This window comes from Strix aluco, chromosome 6 (genome assembly GCF_031877795.1).
Source record: "Strix aluco isolate bStrAlu1 chromosome 6, bStrAlu1.hap1, whole genome shotgun sequence".
NCBI lineage: Eukaryota > Metazoa > Chordata > Aves > Strigiformes > Strigidae > Strix > Strix aluco.
In genome coordinates, this window is record NC_133936.1 from 32,490,169 (window position 1) to 32,514,265 (window position 24,097).

At 43.9% G+C, this 24,097-nt stretch overlaps 1 protein-coding gene across 3 annotated transcripts; it reads right to left on the reverse strand.

Annotated features, from left to right (window-relative positions):
* Positions 1-221: 221 nt before the first annotated feature.
* On the reverse strand, positions 222-23,909 carry LOC141925393 (MOB-like protein phocein). 3 transcript variants are annotated; one of them, XM_074829542.1, is made up of 9 exons: positions 23,626-23,909; positions 21,566-21,730; positions 11,435-11,497; positions 10,819-10,919; positions 9,172-9,214; positions 8,825-8,911; positions 4,482-4,561; positions 3,559-3,670; positions 222-2,638 (listed from the first exon to the last, which is right to left on the reverse strand). In XM_074829542.1, the coding sequence occupies exons 1-9, from the start codon at positions 23,626-23,628 to the stop codon at positions 2,507-2,509; spliced, it is 786 nt and encodes a 261-aa protein (XP_074685643.1). In that variant the 5' UTR covers positions 23,629-23,909; the 3' UTR covers positions 222-2,506. The 3 variants fall into 3 exon arrangements, with proteins under 3 accessions (XP_074685643.1, XP_074685641.1, XP_074685642.1); XM_074829540.1 differs by lacking the exons at positions 21,566-21,730; positions 23,626-23,909 and adding an exon at positions 13,602-13,769; XM_074829541.1 differs by lacking the exons at positions 222-2,638; positions 3,559-3,670; positions 4,482-4,561; ... (2 more) ...; positions 10,819-10,919; positions 11,435-11,497 and adding exons at positions 19,096-19,454; positions 20,027-20,116 and having other exon boundaries at positions 23,626-23,888.
* Positions 23,910-24,097: the final 188 nt, after the last annotated feature.

Consider the following 24,097-nt stretch of genomic DNA (forward strand, 5'->3'; position numbering starts at 1 on the left):
CACCCTTACAAAAGTAAGTGTAGAACCAGCATTTTCTGTTTTGAGAGATGTATGAATTTGAAGTCTGACTTCAACATGCTCTTTACTTCTGAAAGAAGAAATACAACTTCACTTCAGCACACCTGGTAGCAGAGAGGGGAGAGCACCGAACCTTCTCTTAGAAGCATGCAGTTGCCTGCACTCTTGGACGACATGAAAAATGAGAATAACTTGCCAAAATATAGCGGTATGGATAAAGAAACAGTTTAATTTTATCCTTTTTTTTTTTTTTACAATATAATTCAAGACAGTCTCAGTTTCCCTATTATGTAGAGTCTAAATTAAACCTGTTAATATTTATTAGACAAATCAATGGTTTGCTTAGGCTAACTGAAGTTTTACGGTACCATTCAGGCACATGTGTGTACACAGTACTCATGTAAACAATAGCAAGGGAAAATACAAGCAGTGTTTCACTTAGGCCTTATATAAAATCAGCTTAGTATAGCAAGTCAACTTTACAGTGCAAACCTGAATGAGAATAAACAGGATTAAAACTTCCCGAGTTTTGTTTTGAAGTGAAACTTTTAAAGCATAAGAGGAAGAAAAGAGGTTTAAAATTATAATGCAGTCCTGAGCACCACATCATTTTCTTTAATTTTGCAGAGGAAAAGCAGTTAGCAACACCACTGACACGTTTTTGCCTGTCTCAGTCACCGTGGCCCATAGAAGCATGCAGAGTGACTGTACAGAAGAACCACACCATGGATGGTCCTACAGCAGCCTGTAACAGAACTAAACACATTTTACAACCTCCAGAATACACCCCTCCTACCTGCAGTACAAATGTCAAGATACCTCTCGAAATCAAGTAACCTGGTCCATACAATGCAAGTTAGAGCTAAGTGTATAGACAGTAACTGAAGCTGCTTTCGCTCAGATAACATCTCATGCAATTACCCTGCTGACAATTAAATACAGTGATAAACATGAGGCAGAAAGAGCTGCTGAAGAACACAGCTGCTGAAGTACCTAAGCTCGGTCTCTCTATTTTCTCATTGTTTACATTCCCTTTACATCCAGGTGGTACAGTTGCTTGAGGTGTGCTTGATTCATATAAAGAAAAATAGAATTTAAGGCATGTTTAGTATATTATGAAAAAAGACTTATTAAAAATAAGTGGACTCCCTTCTTTCCAAGTAAGTATAATGTAGAAAACAAAGTGTAGATTACAGAAAGTAGCTGAGTTAGCCCATTCTGACCTGCTTAAAGAAATAAAAAGAGGGCCCCTGGCAACCTCGGAGAGGAACAACCAGCTAACTTCTTAAACAGCTAAGCAAAATTAATTTAACATAAGAACACTGCTAGTGCTTTTAGACCCTGCATTCATGTACGTTTAGCAGTATGTCTGCTATATTCATCTCTAAAACATTTAATTCTATCATTCTAGACATAACACAGTTAAGCAGCACTCATGGAAATTGTCAGTTATTGCAAATCTGCAAACACAACTTGAAATAAACATAAGGGAACAGAAGCATGAATCCAAATCTTTCTGTCAAAGCATATAATTCAGGTGAATGAAGAAAACAAAGTAACATGTTGAAAACACGATAAACTTTTGCAAAGAATCAGGTTCAGTATTTCAGGTACTTAGACTATTTTTACTAGGAATACAAGCAAAGACCATGCTAGTGTGTTATGTAGTGTAACATGAATATTTATGAGGTATAATCTGTAAGCAGTTGCCATAAATATGCACAGGTAGAAGCCATTGACTTTTCTGCCACAGTTGTTCTTTAGAGAAGTTGTGGACTGGAGCAGAGCAGAAGCCTGCCTTAACAGGACAGAACCTCTCCCCTGCTGTACACAAACCTCCACGGTTAACAAAAAACCAAGTCCAGAAAGTAGGTTAGATGTGTATCAAGAATATATATGTTCAATAGCATAGTGAAATTGTCCTTTTGGTATTATTCATACTATAGATCCTATTAGTATTTGGATATACACATACAAGCAATATGCACATCCAAAAGTAAATCTTCAAAGCCATCTTAAAAAAATAAAAGCTAAATTAGGAATAAGCTACACTGCAGGAAGCCTCCCGCATAATTATATATTTAAGGTGATAATCTTTGAACTAAGACTTAATATAGCTACTGCATTAAAAAATGGCTTACTGTGAAATCTTAATCTCACTTTTTTCCCACCCAATCAGACACATCTTCAGGATTGTGATTCAATGATTGTTTAGCAGCAATTTTAGAGAACTGTAAATTCTTTTATTAACAGGCATTATAAACAGATACTACTTTTATTTAAAAACCATGAGTGCCACACTGATGAATATACAGCTCATGAATAACTTAAAAGTATTTCCCATATTAAAAGGCAATGCACACAGCATACAAAAAGTATACTAAACAAAGCTATGAGGATACGTGATTGAAGTGTCTAAAATGATATATACAGTACATCATTAATGTTTTGTTTATATTCAGTACAGGCTTCTGTACAGCCATTCCCATCATGCCTCACTCTCCCCTGACACTGAATTTTGCACTTCTTCTTCCAAAATTGGTACAATCAGGTTATCCTTAGACATCAGGTTATACTTCATCACAAACTTAGTGAACCGGTGACACAAGAAAGTTTCATTCTGGAGATGAAAAAAGGGGAAAAAAACAATGTATGTAGAAGGAATATTTTAAACAATTGAGAAGAACATACTAAAAGAAACTGCTTATATGTAATTGCCTCATTAGATCTACAAGCCTTAGAAAGAAATAGTAATGCTTAATTGGTAAATTTATATTACTTCTTTTAAATCTTTCCTTTACTGCTTGTTTATAGTTACTGCAATTAACAACAAACTCTACTGGAGCTCAGGCTTAAGTCCCAGCACTTAGACAAGAATATGTTCAAATATCAATGCAGTCCTGATCCACGCTCCAGAAGAGATTTTTAAGGTATTATGAAACTTCTCCTACACACACTATCCCCAACACAACAGGGCACAACCACTCCACAGCTGCTCCAGCAACCCTAAGCAGGATTTGGTACAGGTCTCCTTTTACATCCAGCCATACCCCTTTATCTCCTTTCTATCTGTTAATGTCTTCTTTTTCATTTAGAAGAAAAAAAGGTGGAAGTTACTGGAGGTGCACAAGCTGCCACCAATTACTGTTTCTTTGCAGTTTTACAATTAGAATTCCTTAACTGCTGTGTAACAGGTACAAACAGGAAACATAGACATAAGCAGTACTAACTGTACCAAGTGCTTGAATACATTCAAGAGTCTTTAAAACAAGATGAATTTGAGTTGTTTGTGCAAAACCTCAAATTCTGACCTTTTTTCCAAATAAGGGAAATCATAACTGGGTAAAGTAATTATATAAATTAATTTTCATTTATGTATAACATAGCATTTCAGTTCTAAAACTGTAATCTACTATAATCAGTACTTCACTTGAATGCAGATCTTCTGGCAGGACTAAAATAAAACATGTAATACAATTGCATCTCAGCTATAACTTCAGTAAATGCCCTTCTTTCAAGATGTAATTTGATACTACTTACTTCGTATTCATCAAATATCTGCCGGTGATGAAAATAAGCATGTGAAAATATTCTGTAAATCCTTCGGCACACTGATCCTAATTTGGCTACAGAGGATTCCTTTATGCTAACCCTGTAAGCAGAAAGGTTACAGAAACAGGTCTACCAAAATGACTACCGAGAGAGATGTTGACATGAATTCATACTATATAAATTACATATGAAATTTAGACTTAAACATTGCAAATATATGTGTCTGCAATTGATTATTTTTGGAAGGAAAATAAAAATGTTGATGCATATTCCACATTTAAAAATTGTACTCTCACTACAAAAAAAGTTTTGCCTGTAGCTAAACGTCATCAGTTATTCTGGTAAGGGATGGATTTCTGGTTTCTAGCATTGATGGGCAAAGGGAAAAAGACTTCCAGTTGTACCTCCTTGCCAATACCAGATTCCTAAAGAAGCACAATTTTGCCTTCTCCAGTTAGGTTCCCGTGATTCAACGTGTGGGCTGCCCCTTCAGTACACTCGGTCTCTGTCTTCTGTGGTCACTGATGTCCCCCAGTAGATGGGTGTTGGCTTCTGGAGGCTTTCAGGGCCGTAGCATTTAAGTCCTTTGAGTCACTGCATCTCTCTAAAGGCCATCCTGTTGTTTAGGTGGCACTACTCCAGTGGAAGCCCCGTAACACCAACTGGTATTAGTAAAACAGTTTCCACCTAAAAAGCACCCCTCAGCTCCAGTAAATGGCAAACTATTTGAATAGGCAGGAATTCTTCCTTGGCTTAAAAGTGGCAATAGGCCTACCAACAAGTGACACAATGCAGGACTTCTGATATTTTCAGAAACAGACCATGAAAAACGTGTTATGCCTCTCAATGTGCTTTGTAAGTGTTTAGGTGCCACCTACTCCCTCCCTCCTCCCAAGAGAAAGCATTTTTACCTGCTGGGGAAATATTTATTGCTATTCAGAAGACATGCAGCTCCATCAAGTGTGTGTCTGGTGTAGTCTATAGCAGGACACTACAAAAACAGTAAGTGAGCACATGTATGAGTGCATGCACGACATTGGCATGTAACTTGTTTAAAAAGAAACATTTAAATTATGTTTCCCGATGCTTTCAACTTCACTGGTCATTTTTATTCCCAGGAGATTCACATAGCTTCTCTGAAGATCTACATTTCCTCTTTAAGTAAGCCATTTCTTTTCTCTGTTTCACAACCCATGTAAGTTATTTCAAGAAAAAAGTTACTATGGAAATGTGATTATGCACGAGTAGTGAATTTTATGCATCTCCTTAAGTAAAGCTGGATAATAAGAATACATACTGGAAGTACACTGAAAGGAAAGATGGTTGTTACCTCACAGTTCACTTATTTCCCACATAGTCAAGCTGTCAGACTCTTTATTTTACAGCCTAAATTAATACCTTACCAAAAAAAAATCAACCAAAACAAAACCCAAACCTGCACCCAAGTATATCAATGCTTTTGACCTTAGCAAAGAAAACCAAGATCATTAGTGTAGCTAATGGGATGGCTCCTACTACTGGAGTGCTGGAATGGAAGGAGACAGGCTCTTGAGGAAGGACAGGCAGGGGAGATGATGGGGGGGATCATCCTCTATGTCAGTGACCAGCTGGAGTGCACAGAGACATGCCTGGGGATGGATGAGGAGCCGACCGAGAGCTTATGGGTCAGGATTAAAGGGAAGGCAGGGACAGGAGATGCTACAGTGGGGTCTGCTACAGGCCACCCAACCAGGAAGACCGAGCGGGTGAGGCCCTCTAGAGACAGGTAGGAACAGCCTCACGTTCACAAGTCCTGGTCCTCTGGGAGACTTCAACCACCAATACCTTCTAGAGTGCATAAGCAATCCAGGAGGTTCCTGGAACGCGTTGATGGTAACTTCCTTCTCCAAGTGACAGAGGACCCAACAAGGAGAGGTGCTATGCTTGTTCTCACCAACATGGAGGTGCTGGCGGGGAGTGTGAAGCTCAAGGGCAGGCTGGGCTGCAGTGACCACGAAATGGTGGAGTTCAAGATCCTTAGGCCAGTGAGGAGGGCACTCAGCAAACTCACTACTCTGGACTACAGAAGAGCAGGCTCTGGCCTCTTCAGGGATCTGCTTGGCAGAGTAACATGGGATAAATGCCTGGATAAAGGGGCCCAGGAACACTGGTTAATATTCAACAATCACCTCCTCCAAGCTCAGAAGCGATGCATCCCAACAAAAAGGAAGTCAGGAGGCCTGCAGGGATGAACAAGGAGCTCCTGGACAAGCTCACACATAAAAAGGAAGCCTACAGAGGGTGGAAGCAAGGACCGATAGCCTGGGAGGATACAGAGAAACTGTCTGGGTAGCCAGGGATCAGGTTAGGAAGGCCAGAGCCCTGATAGAATTAAATCTGACCAGGGTCATCAAGGGCAAAAGAAAAGCTTCTATAGGTATGTTGGTGATAATGGGAAGACTAGGGAAAATGTGGGCCCTCTCCAGAAGGACACAGGAGACTGATTACCTGGGATATGGAGAAGGCTGATGTACTCAATGACTTTTTTGCCTCAGTCTTCACCGGCAAGGGCTCCAGCCACACTGTCCAAGACACAGAAGGCAAAGGCAGGGACTGGAAGGAGAAACTGTCTACTGTAGAAGATCAGGTTTGAGACCATCTAAGGAACTGAAGGTGCACAGGTCCATGGGACCTGATGAGATGCATCTGTGGGTCCTGGGGAAACTGGTGGATGAAGTGGCTAAGCCACTATCCATATTTGAGAAGTTGTGGCAGTCCAGTGAAGTTCCCACTGACTGGAAAAGGGGAAACATAATCCCATTTTTAAAAAGGGAAAAAAGGAAGACCTGGGGAACTACAGGCCAGTCAGTGTCACCTCTGTGCCCAGCAAGATCATGGAGCAGATCCTCCTGGAAGATGTGCTAGGGGACATGGAAAATAAAGAGGTGATTGGAGACACCCAACATGGCTTCACTAAGGGCAAACTGTACCTGACAAAGTTGGTGGCCTTCTACAATGGGGTTACAGTGCTGGTGGCTAAGGGAAGATCAATTGAAGTAATCTACCTGGGCTTGTGCAAAGCATTTGACACTGTCCTGCATGACGTCCTTGTCTCTAAATTGGAGAGACATGGATTTGATGGATGGACCACTCAGTGGATAAGGAATTGCCTGGATGGTCACACTCAAAATGTTGTGGTCAACAGCTCAATGTCCAAGTGGAGAGCAGTGACGAGTGGCGTCCTCAGGTCAGTGTTGGGACCGGTGCTGTTTAACATCTTTGCTGGTGACGCAGACAGTGGGATCGAGTTCACCCTCAGCAAGTTCACCAACAACCCCAAGCTGTGTGGTGCGGTCAGCACGCTGGAGGGAAGGGATGTGCCATCCAGAGGGACCTGGACAGGCTGGAGAGGTGGGACCAGGCAAACCTCATGAAGTTCAACAAGGCCAAGTGCAAGGTCCTGCACATGGGTCGGGGCAATCCCAAGCACAAAGACAGGCTGGGTGAAGATTGGATTGAGAGCAGCTCTGAGGAGAAGGACTTGGGGGTGTTAGTGGATGGAAAAGTGACTATGACCCAACAATGTGCACTCGCAGCCCAGAAAGCCAACCGTGTCCTGGGCTGCATCAAGAGAAGTGTGGCGAGCAGGTCGAGGGAGGGGATTTTCCCCCTCTACTCTGCTCTCGTGATACCCCATCTGCAGTGCTGTGTCCAGCTCCGGGGCCCCCAACACAAGAAGGACTTAGACCTGTTGGAGTGGGTCCAGAGGAGGCCACGAAGATCATCAGGGGGCTGGAGCACCTCCCCTGTGAGGACAGGCTGAGAGAGTTGGGGTTGTTCAGTCCGGAGAAGAGAAGGCTCCAGGGAGACCTTATAGCGGCCTTTCAGTGCTTAAAGGGGCTACAGGAAAGATGGGCAGGGACTCTGCTTCAGGGGGTGTAGGCATAGGATGAGGGGTTTTACTGTGAGGGCAGTGAGACACTGGAACTGGTTGCTCAGAGAAGCTGTGGCTGCCCCCTCCCTGGCAGTGTTCAAGGCCAGGTTGGACGGGGCTTTGAGCAGCCTGGTCTAGTGGAAGGTGTCCCTGCCCATGGCAGGGGGGTTGGAACTGGATGGTCTTTAAGGTCCCTTCCAACCCAAAACATCCTATGATTCTAGCTAAGTGTATAACAAGCCAAACCTTCGCTCTGCAATCAGGTACCTGTAGAAGAAAGGGAAGAAAGTAAAGATGAACTGAGACAGGCTGCAAGAGCAGGAACATGTGTCCGTTTTGCCATTCCCCAGTTTGAGGAAAAAGATTTCTCAGTAGTACATTTCGGTCAGTAGTTCAAGGTTGCATCACTCGCTATCTGACCATTAGTTGATAGATATTATCAACATGGAAAAAGGTAGATGAATGATGCATGTTCAGAGATAAAAAGCAGCCTGAAATTTTCCAGTCTAGCTGAGTAAAATAGACTTACTGCATGCTAATATACGGACTGGGGATGAGAGTTAAAGGAGGGAGTGGGAAAGAAGTTGGCCTCCAGAGCTAAATCAAGGCATCTCAGGAAATTAAAAAAAAACACAATAAAAAGCTTACAGGACAAAAAGGATAAGGTTAAGAAGAATCAATACCTTATTCTGGAAGGTGAAACACAAAGATAAATATGACAGAGTGCACTATCACCATAACCAATAGCAACAGAAAAAGACCTTCTGAAGACAAAAATAAAAAAAAATAAAAATATGTATCAAGTGGTTCAATAGAAGAGCTGAACAAAGTTTAAAGTAATTGGACACTCAGGGAGACAAGCTACTGCCATGCTGATAACCCACTCGACATAAAGTATTCTTATGACTCCACTACCTTTTAGGAACAGCTTCCCTAAGAATGTGCACAGGCAGTCACTTGCAGTGCGTCAGGCTTACATGCCTAGTGCTATGGATCAAGGCCAAAGTTTGAAGAGGACAGCCTATTCCCAGCATGTGCTCTTCTTTCAATTAAACAAAGACCTTTATCCACCGTGTTTCGGGCTGTCTCAACACAAATTAAGAGAGAAGAGGGGTATGTGCAAAGTCTCTAATACTGCTGTAAAAAGCAGTTCCTTCTTACCTCATCCCGTTCTTTTGTAAACCACTACACAATAGGAAAGAGGGAAACCTCAAGTGATATTCTTAACCCACACAAGCTCTCAGTTTGAGTAAGAAGCCAGCTATAATGGTCTCCCCACGAACATATGAACTGTGAAAGAAAATCCTACATCAATGGGGTCAGTTTTCCAAAATACCATACCTCTTTGGGAGTTTTATGAGCTGCACAAAGAAAAATCCATTGTTCAGTAGCTGTCATCTGAGTACATGTGTCTGGGTGACATTCACTCTGTTAAAACAATTGTTCAGTTATGAAAACCGCCCAACAGCAAAAATGAGCTGATCTTTTCAAACCACTTTCTTGCCCCATCCCCCCTCAAAAAGGGTTTTTTACCAGAAGTCTTTAAAACCCTAAAAACCCCTTACCTCAAACCGCTGCTTAAGTCTATGTGTATAAATTTAGAAGAAATCTCTGCAAATTCTGCATCTTACAATACAAAAAAAGTCTCCTCCCTGATATAATAATAAAAATATCAAGAAAAGAATTACCTGAAGCTTGACAGCTAGTCCATTGAGCTCAAGGCAGAATTGTCTAAAAATGTGAACACAGCAGCATCAAAATCAACAATTTGTTTACCCACTGGAAACATCTAATAAAAAATAAGGTTATACATTCTGATCTTCTTCACAGATCTCTTTAACATTTTTGGAAATTATTCTTGTAAAGTGGAAAAAATACATCTGAACATGAAAAAAATCATACTTCAAGAATACCATCAAATAATTTCAGCTGATATCACACCTCCAAAGGCAACAGGCTAGGAATTAACACACTATACAAGGACCTACAAGTTGAGAGAAATAGAATTCACACCAGCATTTTTCTTACTCAGCAACACAATTATATCTTAATTCTTACCTGACAGTAGAGGTCGAACTTAGCCAATAATTAGTGGAAGTGTTTAAGATACCAACTTTGTTTTGAAAGAAAGTGCTATTTCACAAATACAGATTAAAAAAATTAAAGAATGCTTCAAGAAAACTGATTTCTTAAGAGTGTAAGTTTTGAATTCATATAGCTGGATCATTCCATCCTTCTAAGATATACTTCCTTCAGATCAGTTAACTAGCTGAAGACCCACCACAGATCATTAACAGAGTGGGACAGAATTCTAGAAATACTGCTTTCACTAGAATGTACCTGAGAGTGAATTCTTTAACGTCAGAGAATTCACCCCTCCATCTTACAAGACAAATCTGAATAAATTTTCAAAAACAGACAATATTTAGTGACAAGTCACTTCTATGAATCTACAATGATTTTTGGTGTACATGAAAGGACAGGGGAAATTCTTAAAATGTGTCTTTTGCAATTGTGTGTATACACTTCTTCCTCTTGTGAGGATTCCCTGTGTCTATTACTATTCCAGACCAGAGGAGAAAAAAAGAAAACGGGAGGCAAAAGTTCAGGATATATACATCTACATGCAGCTTAGATCTATTCTTATTCCTGAAAGTATATTTGATAAAATTAGAAGACACACTTATAACAAAAAAAAAAAAATCAGGACACCAGGATACTAAAGTAATGCCAGGAAAAAAGGATTACTACATATGTATTAACAGGGTGTAAACCTACACTACAACTGAAAAATACTTTCAGGCACAAACTACCTAGGCTGAACATACTGATTATACTGCATAAAACAAATCAAGAGAAGGACAAAAAGTTATGAGTTTCCTTACAGCTACAAAAAGAACTGTAAGACAGAGGTACTCTTGCTTTCCCAGCTAAAGCCTGTTTTCCTGCAAGTTTCAGAAGAAGCCCTGGGAGCATCTAGAAATCCCTTTTTCCAATTAGTAGAGATGAAGAAGTGACGATAGTAGGAGAAAGTGCTATGGAAATTTGTGACTACATTTTCATATTCAAAACATGCTAGTACAACTTTTGAAGAGAGGTACAAACATTCTCTTGAAACACATCAAAAACACTAGATCAGAGCGCATCATAAATCTTTAGAAAGAACAAGGAATTCAGAAAATAATTAATACCAAAGTATAAACATATTTAATAGTAGAAGTATCAAGTTTCATTTAAGTTACTTTTGATCTGTCATATTCAAAAAGACTCACTACCACTATCAATGAACAACACTTGGAATCAGCACACTATACTGACAAAAGATGGATTCTTACCTTAAATGTTCATACTTCCATACACCTTCATCCTGGCCTTCAGGAGGTTCAAGGATCTTATCAATGTTGGAACAGTCTGCCCTTATGTTTTGCTGAATATACTAGGAGAGGGGGAAAAAAGTAAATCTGGATCTTCTTGTAGTTATCGTAGGACAGTGTATTTAGGACATTACATCTCTGAGGGACTTACTTTTTCTCTTTACTTGAGAAGTGACTGACAGACTACAAAGTTAAAGAGTAGACAGACAGGGTAAGAAAATTGGTATAAAAAAGGCCAGTCTGAAAAATACCTTTCCTCAATTAGAAAAGGTAAAAGAATGGGTAAATTTTACAGCTTTTTTACAACATCCATCTCAAAACAAAAGAACCCTGCAGGAAAACCCACCATTTTCTTAAATCTATTTTGTTTAAACCACACATGGGAATTCTAGTTATTTCTGCATACATGATTAATAATTACAGTTTTTTTAATATATGTAGGGTGCTTATGAAATTCGCTCCTGTGCAGCAACATTCTAAGCAGATAAATAGCATGCCCTGTTCCTTATTTTTTCACCAAAATACAAAACTCAGGAAACTGAACTTATGAACAACATTTCACGTTAAGTAAGAATACCTGCTGAACAGCTAAGGTACTATCCATTTCTTCAAAGGATTCATCAGGCCAATTGTAGAAATCCTGTTAAAAAAAGTTTAAACCAGTTTAATGAAAATAGAGGGGGAGGAAGAAAAGCACACAACCTACAATAAGCTCGAACATGCAGGAAAATAGATATAGTTTATACAATTCCAGGAAGCTACATCTTAACCGAAGCAGCACACAGTCTTGGCAAGAACAGGGTGAAATGGGACTTATGCTCCTGATGTTACAATAGTAGAACATCTCCAAATCAAAGTTCTGTGTGACTTGGCATACTATAAACATCGTCTCTCCCCCACATCTTGCTGTAACACCTATATAGCCTGCACTTTTTAAATTAAATATTTTCATACAGTGCCCATTTCACGTATTAACCATGTAAGAATGGGGAAGAGGTCTGTAGAGAGTAGCATTATACGACGGCTATAAAACCAAAACTGCCAGTATGTTCTAGTAGGAACACACCACTGAAAACTTCTTCTCTAAACTGAGATAACGCAGTGTTATCTCAGTCCCTAACTTGGAATTACATTCTCTCGGTATGGTCAGTATGCTGCACAACCGGATGGCTACCAGCTCTGCTAACCCGCCGTGTTTAATATCAGTATTGATAAAACCCTCCTGAAGTTTCACCTCAGATCCAGCTGTATGTCAGTGTTCTGCAGCAATTCACACCTGTTGCAACTGTGATCATCCCAGACATATGCATTTTCTTACTTCGCATTTTTCACATCTAAAATTTAGTGCTACTCCCTCTTATTATCCAGAGATACTGCACATCAGCCTCCCATAGCTGTCCTAGTAGACGCAATGACTCAATGAAAATGTTCCCACTGTGAAGCTTAGCAATCTGTTCTTGGGAGAATACAGTCATCTCCAGAGAAAATATCTAGAGTGAATATCCAGTGTTGAAACATCATTAGGTAATTGTATTTACATACTGAATAGCTATACCACAGTGTCAACCAAAATTAAAACTTAAATACAGCCACAAAAAAACCATGATCGCATCACTATACACAAAATTCTTCAACCTACATGAACTTTATAATATACTTTTGTCATATTTTACCCCAAATTTACTGAATAGAAGGCACAAAACATTCCATTTCCTTCATAGATTAAACACGTATAGAATGATTTACAGGGTTGTGTAACAATTTTACCTCTGTACATTATGACAAAAAATAGGAGGAGAAAAGAGATGCATTTTTCCTTCAACATTGTGTCATACACTGCTCTGTTTCTGACTGTGAGCTCTCCTCACAAAAGCAGAGTAAAAAAGTCTTGCATAAAGGCCTCACAGAAGATTACATCTCTGAAATAATCTAAAAAAATGTCGCTTGCATGTTTGAGATGCACCTTTTCAAGATGACCTTGAGAGACTAGAAATAAATCAGTTCCATTTCGATTAAGAGAAACAATCTGACAGCGGCGCCGGGTCTCTTCGCGAGGCGCGAGGTGACGTGAGGGAAGGATGACTTGTCTCGGGACGCACAGGCCGGGTATCGCCCGCCTGACGATGCCGAGCTCCCAGCCCAAGTCCGGCCGTATGAGCCCTCAGCGACCTCACTCAGCCGATGACGTATTTAGTATTTTAACAGCAACAAGAGTGATACATTGACAGCACTGAAACGCCAGCCCTGCCTGAAGAAAGCCTACGATCTGGGGAGCAGCGCTTCGCCTCAGCCCGTACCGGGTGATTTCACAAGCGCCGGCAGCGCTGCCGCCGCCCCCGGCCCCGGCGGGCACGGCCGATGACAGCCGCCGCGCTCCGGGACGCGGGCTGGACGCCACAGGACTTTCGCTCCCCAACTGGAGCCCGCAGACCCCCGGGCAGCGCGGCGCTGACCCGCCGGAAAGCCGCCAAGCCCCGCGGGGAAGGCAGGCGCCACGGCCCACGGCCCGCGCCCCCCTCCCCGGCCGGGTCTCGCCCAGGCCGCGGCCCGGCTGCGGGGAACAAAGCGATCCCGCGGCGCTGGGCCCGCCGCCGCAGCCTGCCCGCCCCGGCGGCCCGGCGGGCAGCGCTGGGCCCCGGTAGGCCCGCAGAGGCCCGCGGCGACGCCCCGACGGCCGACCGGGCCCGGCGCCTCGGCGGCGGCGCTGCCCGTCCCCACGCGCGCCGGCGGCGGCGCTGGCTCACCTGGGCCTTGGTGCCCGGCCTGTTCCGCCTCAGCACTGCCGTCCCCTCCGCCATGACCATAGTGACAGCGGCGCCAGGACCCGGATGCGGCAGCGGCGGGCGGGGCGGCGGGCGAGGGGGAGGAACGGGCGCTGCGGCTGCCGCGGCCCCCGCGGAGGGCGGGCGGGGAGGGGCGGAGCAGCCCGCGCGCGAGCAACGGCCGCCGCGCGGCGGGGAGCGGGAACAGCCGCGTGGCGCGGCGCTTCTCGCGAGAGCGGCCGGGAGGCGACGGGCGACGGCCCTGAGGGGCGGCGGGCGGCGAGGCGGGCTGCGGCCCTGTTCTTTCCTCTTCCCCTCTCCGCCCCGCCGCGGCCGCGGGACGTGCTGTGCCTTCCCCTGGCCGCGGGGGTGCGCGGAAGAGCCGTCCTCCGCGCGGGGCTGGAGGCCCGCGGGGGCCGCGGCCGCTTCCCCGGCTCTCGGGCCTCTCTGTGGGGCAGCGCCGTGTGGGCACCCGCGGGGCTTCTTCGGCAGCAGGGCTTTCTGTGAGCCTTGGGCTCGTGAGGGACAGCAGCCCCCGCGCACGCCCCCCGCAGATGAGGACGGTTTTAATGGTGGTTCCTGCCGCTTTCTGTCGCTCGGTGCCCGCCTGAGGAAGCACAAGCTGCGCGGTGAGGCCGGTTTCACGACGACAGGGCTGTAGCGGCGAGCAGAGCTGTTGGTTTTGTGAGATGAAGTCTCCGGAGATTAACGAGCTGACTGTTTGTTGAGATAATGCGTTCTTCAGATTTCATCCCGCTTCATCAGTTCCCCTCTGTCAGCATCTGACCGTGCGTGCTCTCCCGCAAGGTCAGTCCTCACTTGCCCTAGACAAGTCTCTGTACAACACAATGGAGTCTGTGAAATTTTGTACAATATAAACCCTAAGGGTGTGAATTTTTTAAAATTCCTGTCTTAAAGATACATAGTTGTTAATACTAAGAATAATGAATTAAAAAAAACACAACAGTGATTTGAAGCAAAGTACTTCAAAACAAAACAGGCATGAAGCCTTCCTAGGTCTTCGAAGGCAGGATTGACAGACTTGGGAGTTTGGTGTGCAGAGGTCACAGGCTGCTGTGCTGATGGAAAATTGAATTAGCTGCTGTTTTAAGGTTTACTAGGTCGGGTGTTACATGTATTGACTGTTTTGGGGAAGAAAACATAAAAAAGGCATATAGTTAGCATATAGTCAGCTGATAAATAGGTCCCTGTTAAAGGCAGGTAGACATTCTGGAAGACTAGAGTGGCTCATATTATTTCTGCAGGATAAGCGAGCAGAAAGTTATTTGGAAGCTGCTCTGTTTCTAAGGAATAGAGAGTAGGAAGGAATACAAAATAGGTCAATAAAGGTGGATTGCTTCTGTCTGTGAGCAAGAATGATGAGACCTCAAGGTAGAGACAAGATACTCCCCCTTATACAATCAATAAATAAATGGTTGCAGTTGTGTGTTGTTTCCTGAAAAATGGAGAACGCTGGTGCCTGATGCTGCCCCTACTTCTACTGCATTAGAGAGTGAATGCTTGCTGGGGGGCTGTATGTGTCCCCAGTTCATGTGCTCTAAATAACACGTGCTTCCCCATGTTAAAACCTCATCCTTCTACCCAGTGAGAGCTAAGAGTATGTAAAACATTTCTGGATTGAAAACATTGAAAAATCTTTATTTAGGTTTTCCCATTGGAATGCACAGTGCATTTTGAATACTTATGTTGCTTGGGCAATGCCATGACCAGGATCCTGCCTTGTTCTGGAGGCCAGGTTAGAGCTGAACTCTGGGCAGTGTGTGAACGACGAGAAATAGCTGCCAGGGTGATCTCCTGCTCGGGTGGGTGCACCCAGCTAAGCAGCCGTTTACAGCGACAGCAATGGCAGCTCCGTTCGCGTTACACTGTAACTCAGAGGTGCCGTTCCTAACTTTAGGCACTGGAATTCAGTTTCCATTAGTTACTTTTTCACTCCCGGTCAGCATTCCTGCCCCAGAGATGTTAGCTCTTTGAGTCACATGGTGAAACTCAGCACTTCTTATCAGTTTGTGTAAGAAACCATGGAAATGTTAGGAGAAATTAGTGCATTAGAATGAAGGGTACAAATGTCCTATTACCTCATTAGATCAGCTGTAATCCAACATTAATTTTTATGAGATTGATATTATAATCAGCCAGTCCCAAAATAAAAGCAATTCTAACTGTTTAAGTATTTTAAAATTCAGCAGCTTGTTTGGAGGTTTTTTAGTTTGGGTTGTTTTTTGTTTTCTTTTTCTATCATCATATTCAAGGTTTAACTGATATCTAAAGCACGGAAGAGTTGCAGATTTGACATTTCCATTTGTCCCTGACTTTTATTTCATGGACATCTTGCTTCTAAAATGGAAAAAAATTGGGCTGTGAAGAAATACCTTTCAGAGAGAAATATGTATCTGTTCATATCAATCTGCAACTGGCTCATGGGTTTGCAGAAAAAGGAAAGAAATCTGCGGTGTTTCTTCATGAAGACGTTAAAGTCTGTAGGTCTCTCGTGTTGCCCCTTGATGATTAACTCTGTATTCCTGGAAGCTGCTCATTATTTTTGTTTTATTGGATTTCAAGTTGGTTTTAAACAAAATCTGAACATCAGCAATTTCACTTTTTGGTTTTCACCTAGTCCCCATTGCCTTATGACCTTCAAGAGTGAAAAATGGAATATTTGGCCAAAATCTTATTGACTATTCCTGTGCTGTTAGGGACCTGGCCTTCCTTTCTTCTCTGCTGGTGTGTAAAAGATTCATCCTTTTCTTACTATGGCAGGATAAAAGAACCAGGATGATAAAGGTTTTCTGAAAGCAGTATAACTGCTGCTAATGGAAGCTGTTCTGAAATGTTAAGAGAGGAAAGTAGCAAAAGTAGATGGAGTCCATCTTGTTCCTTATGATTCAGACAGTCTAAGGAAAGGCTGGGGAGGACTGTATCACTCCCCAAAAAGCAGGTAGGGCAATACGTAACATTTTTGCCAAAACTGAAGCTTCGAAATAGTCTAGAAAACAGTGGAACAAGGAAGTGTGAATTCCTACAGGAATGACACAGCAAAGGAAGAGCATTTGTAAATGATTCTGTCCTCCTCTACAGAACCTAAGGGATATAGAATTTGGCATGCTGTCATGAATTAAGAAACAGGAACCGCAGACGGATCACCTTGGCTATGTAATAGTTACCTTGTCCTTGCTTGCAGCGATAGCCTCATGGTGCAAGAATAAAGTGTTCTCTGTCCATCAATCCAGCAGATGTTCAAGGGTGTCCTCCCTTTGATTAGGCCTAGGAATGCTTCCCCTCCCCATCCATAAATTACTTCTTCCCATGAAAGTTTTCAGGAAAATGTGACTTTTGTTTTCAGTCAGTTCTGTAAACACTAGCAGATACAGCCACGCTAAATATTTTATTAAATAAGCATGATAGCAAGCTGCTGAAAATCTGCTGGGGCTGAAAGCGTGGGTCGGAGGTAGAGTTGGGGAGAGACAAACTTGTGTGGCGCGCGCTGGGCAGCATCGCAGCGCGAGTGCAGCGTGATCCTGCTGGGGAGCGGGCTGGTACGGCGGCGCTGCCTTGGCCGAGGAGGGCAGCGCCTGGGGAGGGAGGTGAGCACCGCCAGTAGTCAGGGGGCATGTGCTACCTCTGCGTCACCTGCCCTCAGATCCCACCCCACGGGTTGTAGTGGCTCCGCACAAACAAGAACCGTAAACATCGTGAAGTCATTTGCTGAGTGGGGATCCTGTGGAATTCACGTCTCTAAAAGATGTTATGGAAAGAAACGCTGAAATGTTAGGCCTAAACGTTTCTGTCAGGAGTCCATTCCTTCTGCATCTTTTTCTCATTGAGATGGGGTCTGGTTTCTGTAAGTAGTTTGTAAATACATTAACTACCTTCCTCTCTTTGGTATGTGACTACACCACAATAGCTACCTTATCATGGAAGATAAAGGTGTCCTTGCTCTGGGGGAAGATAATGCTTCTCAGTGAGTTTTGTGTTTTATTACACAATCAATGGTCTTTCAAGATACTTGTAGTGTGATAATCTTAAATTTCAGCTGTAAAGTGCGCTGCTGTAACTACAGAAGTTAAAACTGCAGTAGGGCAGATTTCAAGAAGTAGGCCTTTTATACTAAAACATATTTCCAATTTAGCATCTTCCCTGCTAGCACATAGTTCAGTGGATGTTTAACTACCTGAACGGTGTAACTTTTGCCTGGTTTGCCTACAGCTCCAAAGTAGGTAGGTGGTAACCAGCCAACAAGCAGCACACACAACTACAGGGAGCAAAGGACGTTACAGCCGTGACTGTCAAACGTTGTTCCTAATGGAATAGCTGGGTGGTAACTGGCACCGAGGTAAAAAGTGGCTCCAGCCCACCTCTGTGCTGAAGTTTAGCTGTTGCGGGAAGGGACCCAAAACTGCCCTGGCAGAAAATACATTGTATTCCGGAGTGCATCAAAGCTGAAGGCCCCCACTGCAGCCACTGAAGTTCTGAAAAATATTTTTCATTGCAGTCCTTTCCCGTCATCTCTGGAATAAGGCTGATAGTGTCTCTAGCAATCTTAATTCCCTAACAGTATGAAGGGGATGAGAAAGTACCATTTAACTACTGCTAATAAAGTTTCAGTAGCAGTAAGTCATATACTGATTTATTTCACATAAGACTACATCAAAACATTTTAAGGCAGTGTGTTCTTAGGCTGCGCTGAATCCACGTACATGTAACAACTCTGAAAGCATTGCTAGGAACACAGTGTATAAAGGGCAACTTGCATACTCCTGCGTGAACAACCTTGAATCCTTTTCCAAGGCAAGACAGGGTGGTTAGAAACATGCAAATTTGATGGCTTCAGCACTACTTAAGTAAATGTCTTGCTTTTAAGACTGTTACATTAGGGATAAAGGAAATAGAATCTGTCAAATCAGATCTCTACTAAGTTATTGCAAAGCTGGAGATCTGGCCTGACATAGTGCAGTAATCGGTAAAGATATTTGCTTAAAGATCAGCATCAACACCAATTCTGCCTGATTAACTACTGGAGGGAAGTTATTTGGTTTCTACTGGCAAAATTGAGTGAGAGAGGTAAGAAAAAACATTGTAATTTTATCTGCTTCATCTACAAACTGGATGATTTTGTTCTAGCAGAGGTACGAGTAGTACCAAGCTCCTCTGAGCCTGCTGTGGGACAGGCTGGTTGGTGTCTTCCAGTGCACAAGGGTCTCAGCCAGTGCCAAGACAGAAGCTGTTAAAAACACACCTTATCTTAGGATAAAGTTCAATGTACAAGAGAGCTAGCTGGGAGTCCCCTTCATCACTGCATCTGTGTGATAGCCATTTTAAACTCATCTCCCAACTTCAGACAAGTTTAGGGAAAATAATGTACAACTAGCATTGAATTCTTTCACCCAGATTAGTTCATTACACAATTGAGACTCAGTTTCACTAAGCAATAGCAGAAACTGAGACAGAAGCAGAATAGTTTTATAAGTTTATTGTAAAGACCTTTACAATCTCAGTACAGAGATAAGGATACAAAATGATGTTGTTTGGAATAATTAAGGCTGGTTGGTGGTCATCCGAATTTCACTGTTCAGTGGAACTCAAGCAAGAACAACTGATTTCTGACTGTACATTTTTATTTGTGTTCCATCATTACACTGGGATCACAAGTTACTTCAGAGACTCAATGCCTGCTTATTATAAAATAAAGGACATTATTTACATGATGAAAGAAAAATTTCAGCATTTTAGTGGAATGGATGACTGATACTGCGACTGAAAAGTTTAGTCCACGTACTTCCCAAGAATGTCACCATCTCTAAACAAGTAGTAGTCCTGCAAAGAAAAGAAACATTAGTAGCTGTCATACCATTTTTTCCAGTTGTTCTGCAAATAGTCTTGTTCTGACGTCAGGGCTACCACAGTCATGAAGTACAAAATCACAAGTGAGCTAACAAAGACTGTTCTACACCTAGAGCTCTTGAAAAGATTTTTTTTGTTCACAAGATACTCTTTGGGAAAGCTACAAAGTTACTGGTTTTAGCAGTAGGAAGTGCAAGAACAGTCAGAAGGTAATTCTGCAAGCTTTCCCTGTCAAAAGCAAGGATACCCCCCGTAATTTCAAAGCCTTTTAGAGTTCCCTCTAATATAGGCTTGGCATATGGAGCCACTTCGTCCACCCAGCAAAGGTCAGGCCAGAGGTTTTCTCAGTTACTTCCTTTTCAGCTGGGGTGGAAGTAGCAAGTACTACAGGTAGGACAAGCTGGCTGGATTCAGCTGCTGCCATTTGAATACCAACAACTGCATTTCTTGAATGCTGCCAGCACTGTGAAGTAGCTACAGTATCGCTGGCAGTATGACATTTTGGGAACCAGCTACATCTGCATTCACAAAGTTGGGAAACGTACCTTATCTTCTAGTACAATCTTAGTACCACCATATTCTGGTAGCAAAACCTTTTCGCCAACTTTTACACTCACTGGCTGAATCTCACCATTCTGAAAGAAAAAAGAAATCCTTAGTTTTCCATAGTATAGACAGATGTAATCAAATTCCTCCAAACTACAATGACCCATCCACATATAAAACATTCGGGAAATCGCAACAACTCTGTATTTTCATTGTACAGTGAAACAAGAGTATACAGGTTTACTAGGAAGAAAACCACACCAGTGAATTCTCAAGCGTAGGAGTCCTGCAACACTTAGGCAGTAGAACTGCAGTCATTTTCTGAATATAATTTAGTTTTGAGTGTAAATACAACTGTGAGGTCTTTGCTTGACATATTAGGACTTCGCTTAAGAAAAAAACCACCCCAGAAACCAGAGAAATTAAGTGACAGACCATGAAATCGCCTTCTAAAATGAAAAGAGAACATCCAATTCCATATTCTATAGCTCAGGCTAATTTTTCCAAGTGTCAGTTAAAAGTACCCTCCCATCTTTGTTACTTTGATCAACTTGTCGCTGTTGCTGGCAAATCATTTGTTCAGAAACACCTGATAAAGTTTAATTGTATTTTTGTATTATAAGTAAAATATTAGCATGTTAGTTAAATATTAGCACCATTTCACAATTTAGCTTTAAAAATCAGATACTGACACAAACCAGCATGATTGGTATGGAGGGACTTATGGTAAAGAAAGTCTGAGTCAACATGCCCAAGTTGAAATTTAACCTGTTTTCCACTATTGCTACTAACTCACACTACTTTGGTGGGGAAAAAACCCTGCTGACGCTGAAACCCATAGCCACTGGCATCTTTGTGAAGCAAAGACTGTCTTTTTTGATGATCCCAGATGTGTATTCAACATGCAAAATTAACAAAAAAATTATTTAACACTTATTTCTTTTGATTTCTTTTGTCCAGTAGTAAGCCTAGCCCTTATGGACAATGATATTTGCACAGCACAAGACAGTCAGTGCCACATTCTGGGATTCCACCCTGCTCACAAGTCACAGAAATTCAGGCACGTAATAATTTTAACTAAGGTGGCTGCTGGTCCTTCAAGGTTTTGGCTGGGAAGTGATGAAACAAGATATCTCCCAAAACACTGTTTATGTATTTAAAACTAAAAGAGACAAAACCAAAAAAACACCAACAAACCTAACCAAAACCACAAATGAAACGCAAAAAAGCCCCCAAAGCACTACTGTTTAAAGCTGCTTATAAATACCAATAAATATTTTTTTTTAAAAGGCAAGTAAGTATCTTCCATTTACAAATGATGGAAGGAATGCTGGAATTTCATGTCAGTGTCAGACAGGAAAATTTGAGAGTTCTACCTCCTCTTTGAATCTGTACCTCCAACTTCAGTCATCACCATCATTCATTTTTGTGAGCTATCACTACATGTACACTGCCACCATCCCTTCCTTAGGATAATACTCCAGCTACCAGCACACCATTACTAATTCTACCCAAATGTAACACTTCAGGATATTTACCTTTCCTCTGGCTCCCGATCCAACTGCCACTACTGTTGCTTGCAGCACTTTCCCTTGAGCTTTTTCTGGAATCATGATGCCTCCTTTGGTTACTGTCTCTGCTGCACATCGTTCAACCAGAACACGATCAAAGAGGGGAAGAAATTTCCTGAACGCTTTTCCTGCCTGTGGAAGTAATTGTACATTTTAACAAGAACATACAACGAAATTGCAATTAAAAAGCGTTTTTAAAAAAACCCCAAACCAAAGTGATTTCTCCTTTGAGAGAAATTAATAGTTTGAAAAAACTGCTGAGCATTTATTTGTAATAGTAGTGAACACATGCCATCTTTGATTGCATCAGAACTCGCTAAGGAGACAAGCAGATGCTGGGCAATGCCGACAGCTCAGCCACAGGAAGAGCTACCCCAGCGCAGGGAGGGGGGTGAATAAACCACCACCACACAGAGTAACTGCTGCCTCCAGCTGAAAAGCTCCGCAGACTTTTAATCCCAAACCCTGAGTTATTGTAGTTTGGTCAGCATAATTATTGATTATATAAACTGTATTTATGCAGTTCACAACCAGATTTAACGATGACTAAGGACTTCTTGGGACAGCTGCATTTTTATTCATGTAGTGGAGTCTTCTGTAGTAAACAAGCAAAAGTCTAGCCGGGTACCCCCGTCAGTTTTACAGGTACTTCCAAGCCTTAGCATTTCACATAAAGATATGCAGCCACCAAAGTCTGAAGTATGAAATGAGTGCTGTGACTTGTATGGACTTCTACAACTAGGCTGCAACTTTACAGAAAACTTTAGGTTTAAGCCCCTAAAAACGGGAAAGTAGGCACACTTCTACCTTGACTGCTTCAGTGTCTGCCTCTGCTTAAGCAGAGTTAGGGCGGGTTTTTTGTTGGGGTTTTTTTGCAACTACTTACTGCTACTGGCCTGCACTTCAGGAACAGCACTCTAACTCTCAAGTACTGGATAAATGCAAGCACCAAATCCCGACGAGCAGGGGTCAGGGAGAAGGAGCTTGCTGTGATCAGAAGAGAAGATACAGCACCTTGCCACGGCACCCGGTGTCAGTGCTGAGCCAGATGGGCACCCAGAGACACTCACAGAAACAACTGGAAACAAGGCCTGGCATTCCCTGCCCCTTCCTGACACTCTGCCATATACACATACTTAAAAAAAGTTACGGGCAGAGCACGAACAAAAGACAGCACATGAAAGATGCGTGTCCAATTAACGTTACTACCACAATGCTTAGAACCAACGGAGGAACAGTCTGCCGATTGTGATCAGTTTCATTCTGTAAAGATAACAGCTCCAATTTTTTTTTTTTTTAAAGCGATCTTCTGTGTTTAACAGAAATAGGCGGCCAGACATACGAACAGCAGCATTTTAAGAAACGCTACCTCCTGACGTTAGTAGGATCGTTAAGTTTCGCTGCAAGAATAAGGGCAGCTCTGCCCTTACCCAATTCTCCTTCAAGGTGAGATCTCTGTAAAAAAGCTTATAAACCCCAGAGAAGGAGCGATCAAGGCCGCAGCGCGGAAGGGGTCGGCTTTACCTCCAGGCTCGGCCCGACCGCGCCGCGCGGAGCCCTGCCCGGCCCAGCGCACCGCCTGCTGCCAGGATGCTCCCGGTACCGCAGGCCTGCCAGATCCAAGCGCCCGGGAAGCCCCGGGCCACCCCGGCCCCCAGCCCCTCGCCCGCCGCTCTAACCGCTCCTACCCCAAGGACTGCGTGACCTTGCGGCGCTACCGCACCACGGTGGACCCTCCCCCCCTCCCCGCGGCGAGCAGCGCGCTCCTAACGCCCGCCGAATCGGCCCCCGCCGCGCCTCCGGTGCCGCTGCAACCGCTGCCACCTCCCTCCCACGGCTCAGCCCGGCCCCGCGGGCACGGCAGCCCCCACCGCTGCCGCCCTCCGGCGGCCTACGGGCTGCTCAGGGGGCCCCGGCGGCGACCCCCACCCGCGGCGGATAAGCGGGCCTAGCGCCAGGCCCTACGGGGCCCGCCCCACTCGCACTGCGGGGCAGAGCCAGCCCCGGGGCGGCGAGCGCTCACTCACCATGACGGCCGCTGCGCTCCCCGCCACCGACTGTAACTGACCGGGCCGCCTCAGGCGCACGTGAAGAAAGGTCACGGCCTGCGCATGCGCGCGCGGCGCCCCGCCCCGGGACGAAGGCCGGCCCGGCCCCGGCCCGGGTCACCTTGAATTCCGCCCGTTATTTTTCGCCGCCGGGATTACGCTCCGGTTGCGGCAGCGGCGGGCACCCCGTCGGCACCCCGGAGCCCGCTGCCCAGTGCCCGCTGGCTGCCGGGGTCAGACACCCTCCCGGAAGTGAGGTCAGCTCAACTTTGACCTCCGGCGAGCATGAGCGTTCCAGAAGGTTCTGGAATTGGCGGGCCCCGGAACCTGAATGATTCGTGCTGGAGTTTGCTGCGCATGCGCGCGGGGCGGCGGGCGCCCCAGCCCTCCGCGGGCGCTGGGGCGGGGCCGGGGTGGCTATGCTGGTTCCCGGGCCGGGCGGTGCGGAGCC

What these genes read in the sequence shown, in the direction of transcription:
- LOC141925393 (XM_074829542.1), bottom strand. An exon ending in GATCGGGAGCCAGAGGAAAG is followed by an intron (nt 11,498 to 21,565) that starts GTAAATATCCTG and finishes TTTTTTTAACAG; the next exon opens with GATTTCTACAATTGGCCTGA. An exon ending in AGATATTTGATGAATACGAA is followed by an intron (nt 2,639 to 3,558) that starts GTAAGTAGTATC and finishes TTTCATCTCCAG; the next exon opens with AATGAAACTTTCTTGTGTCA.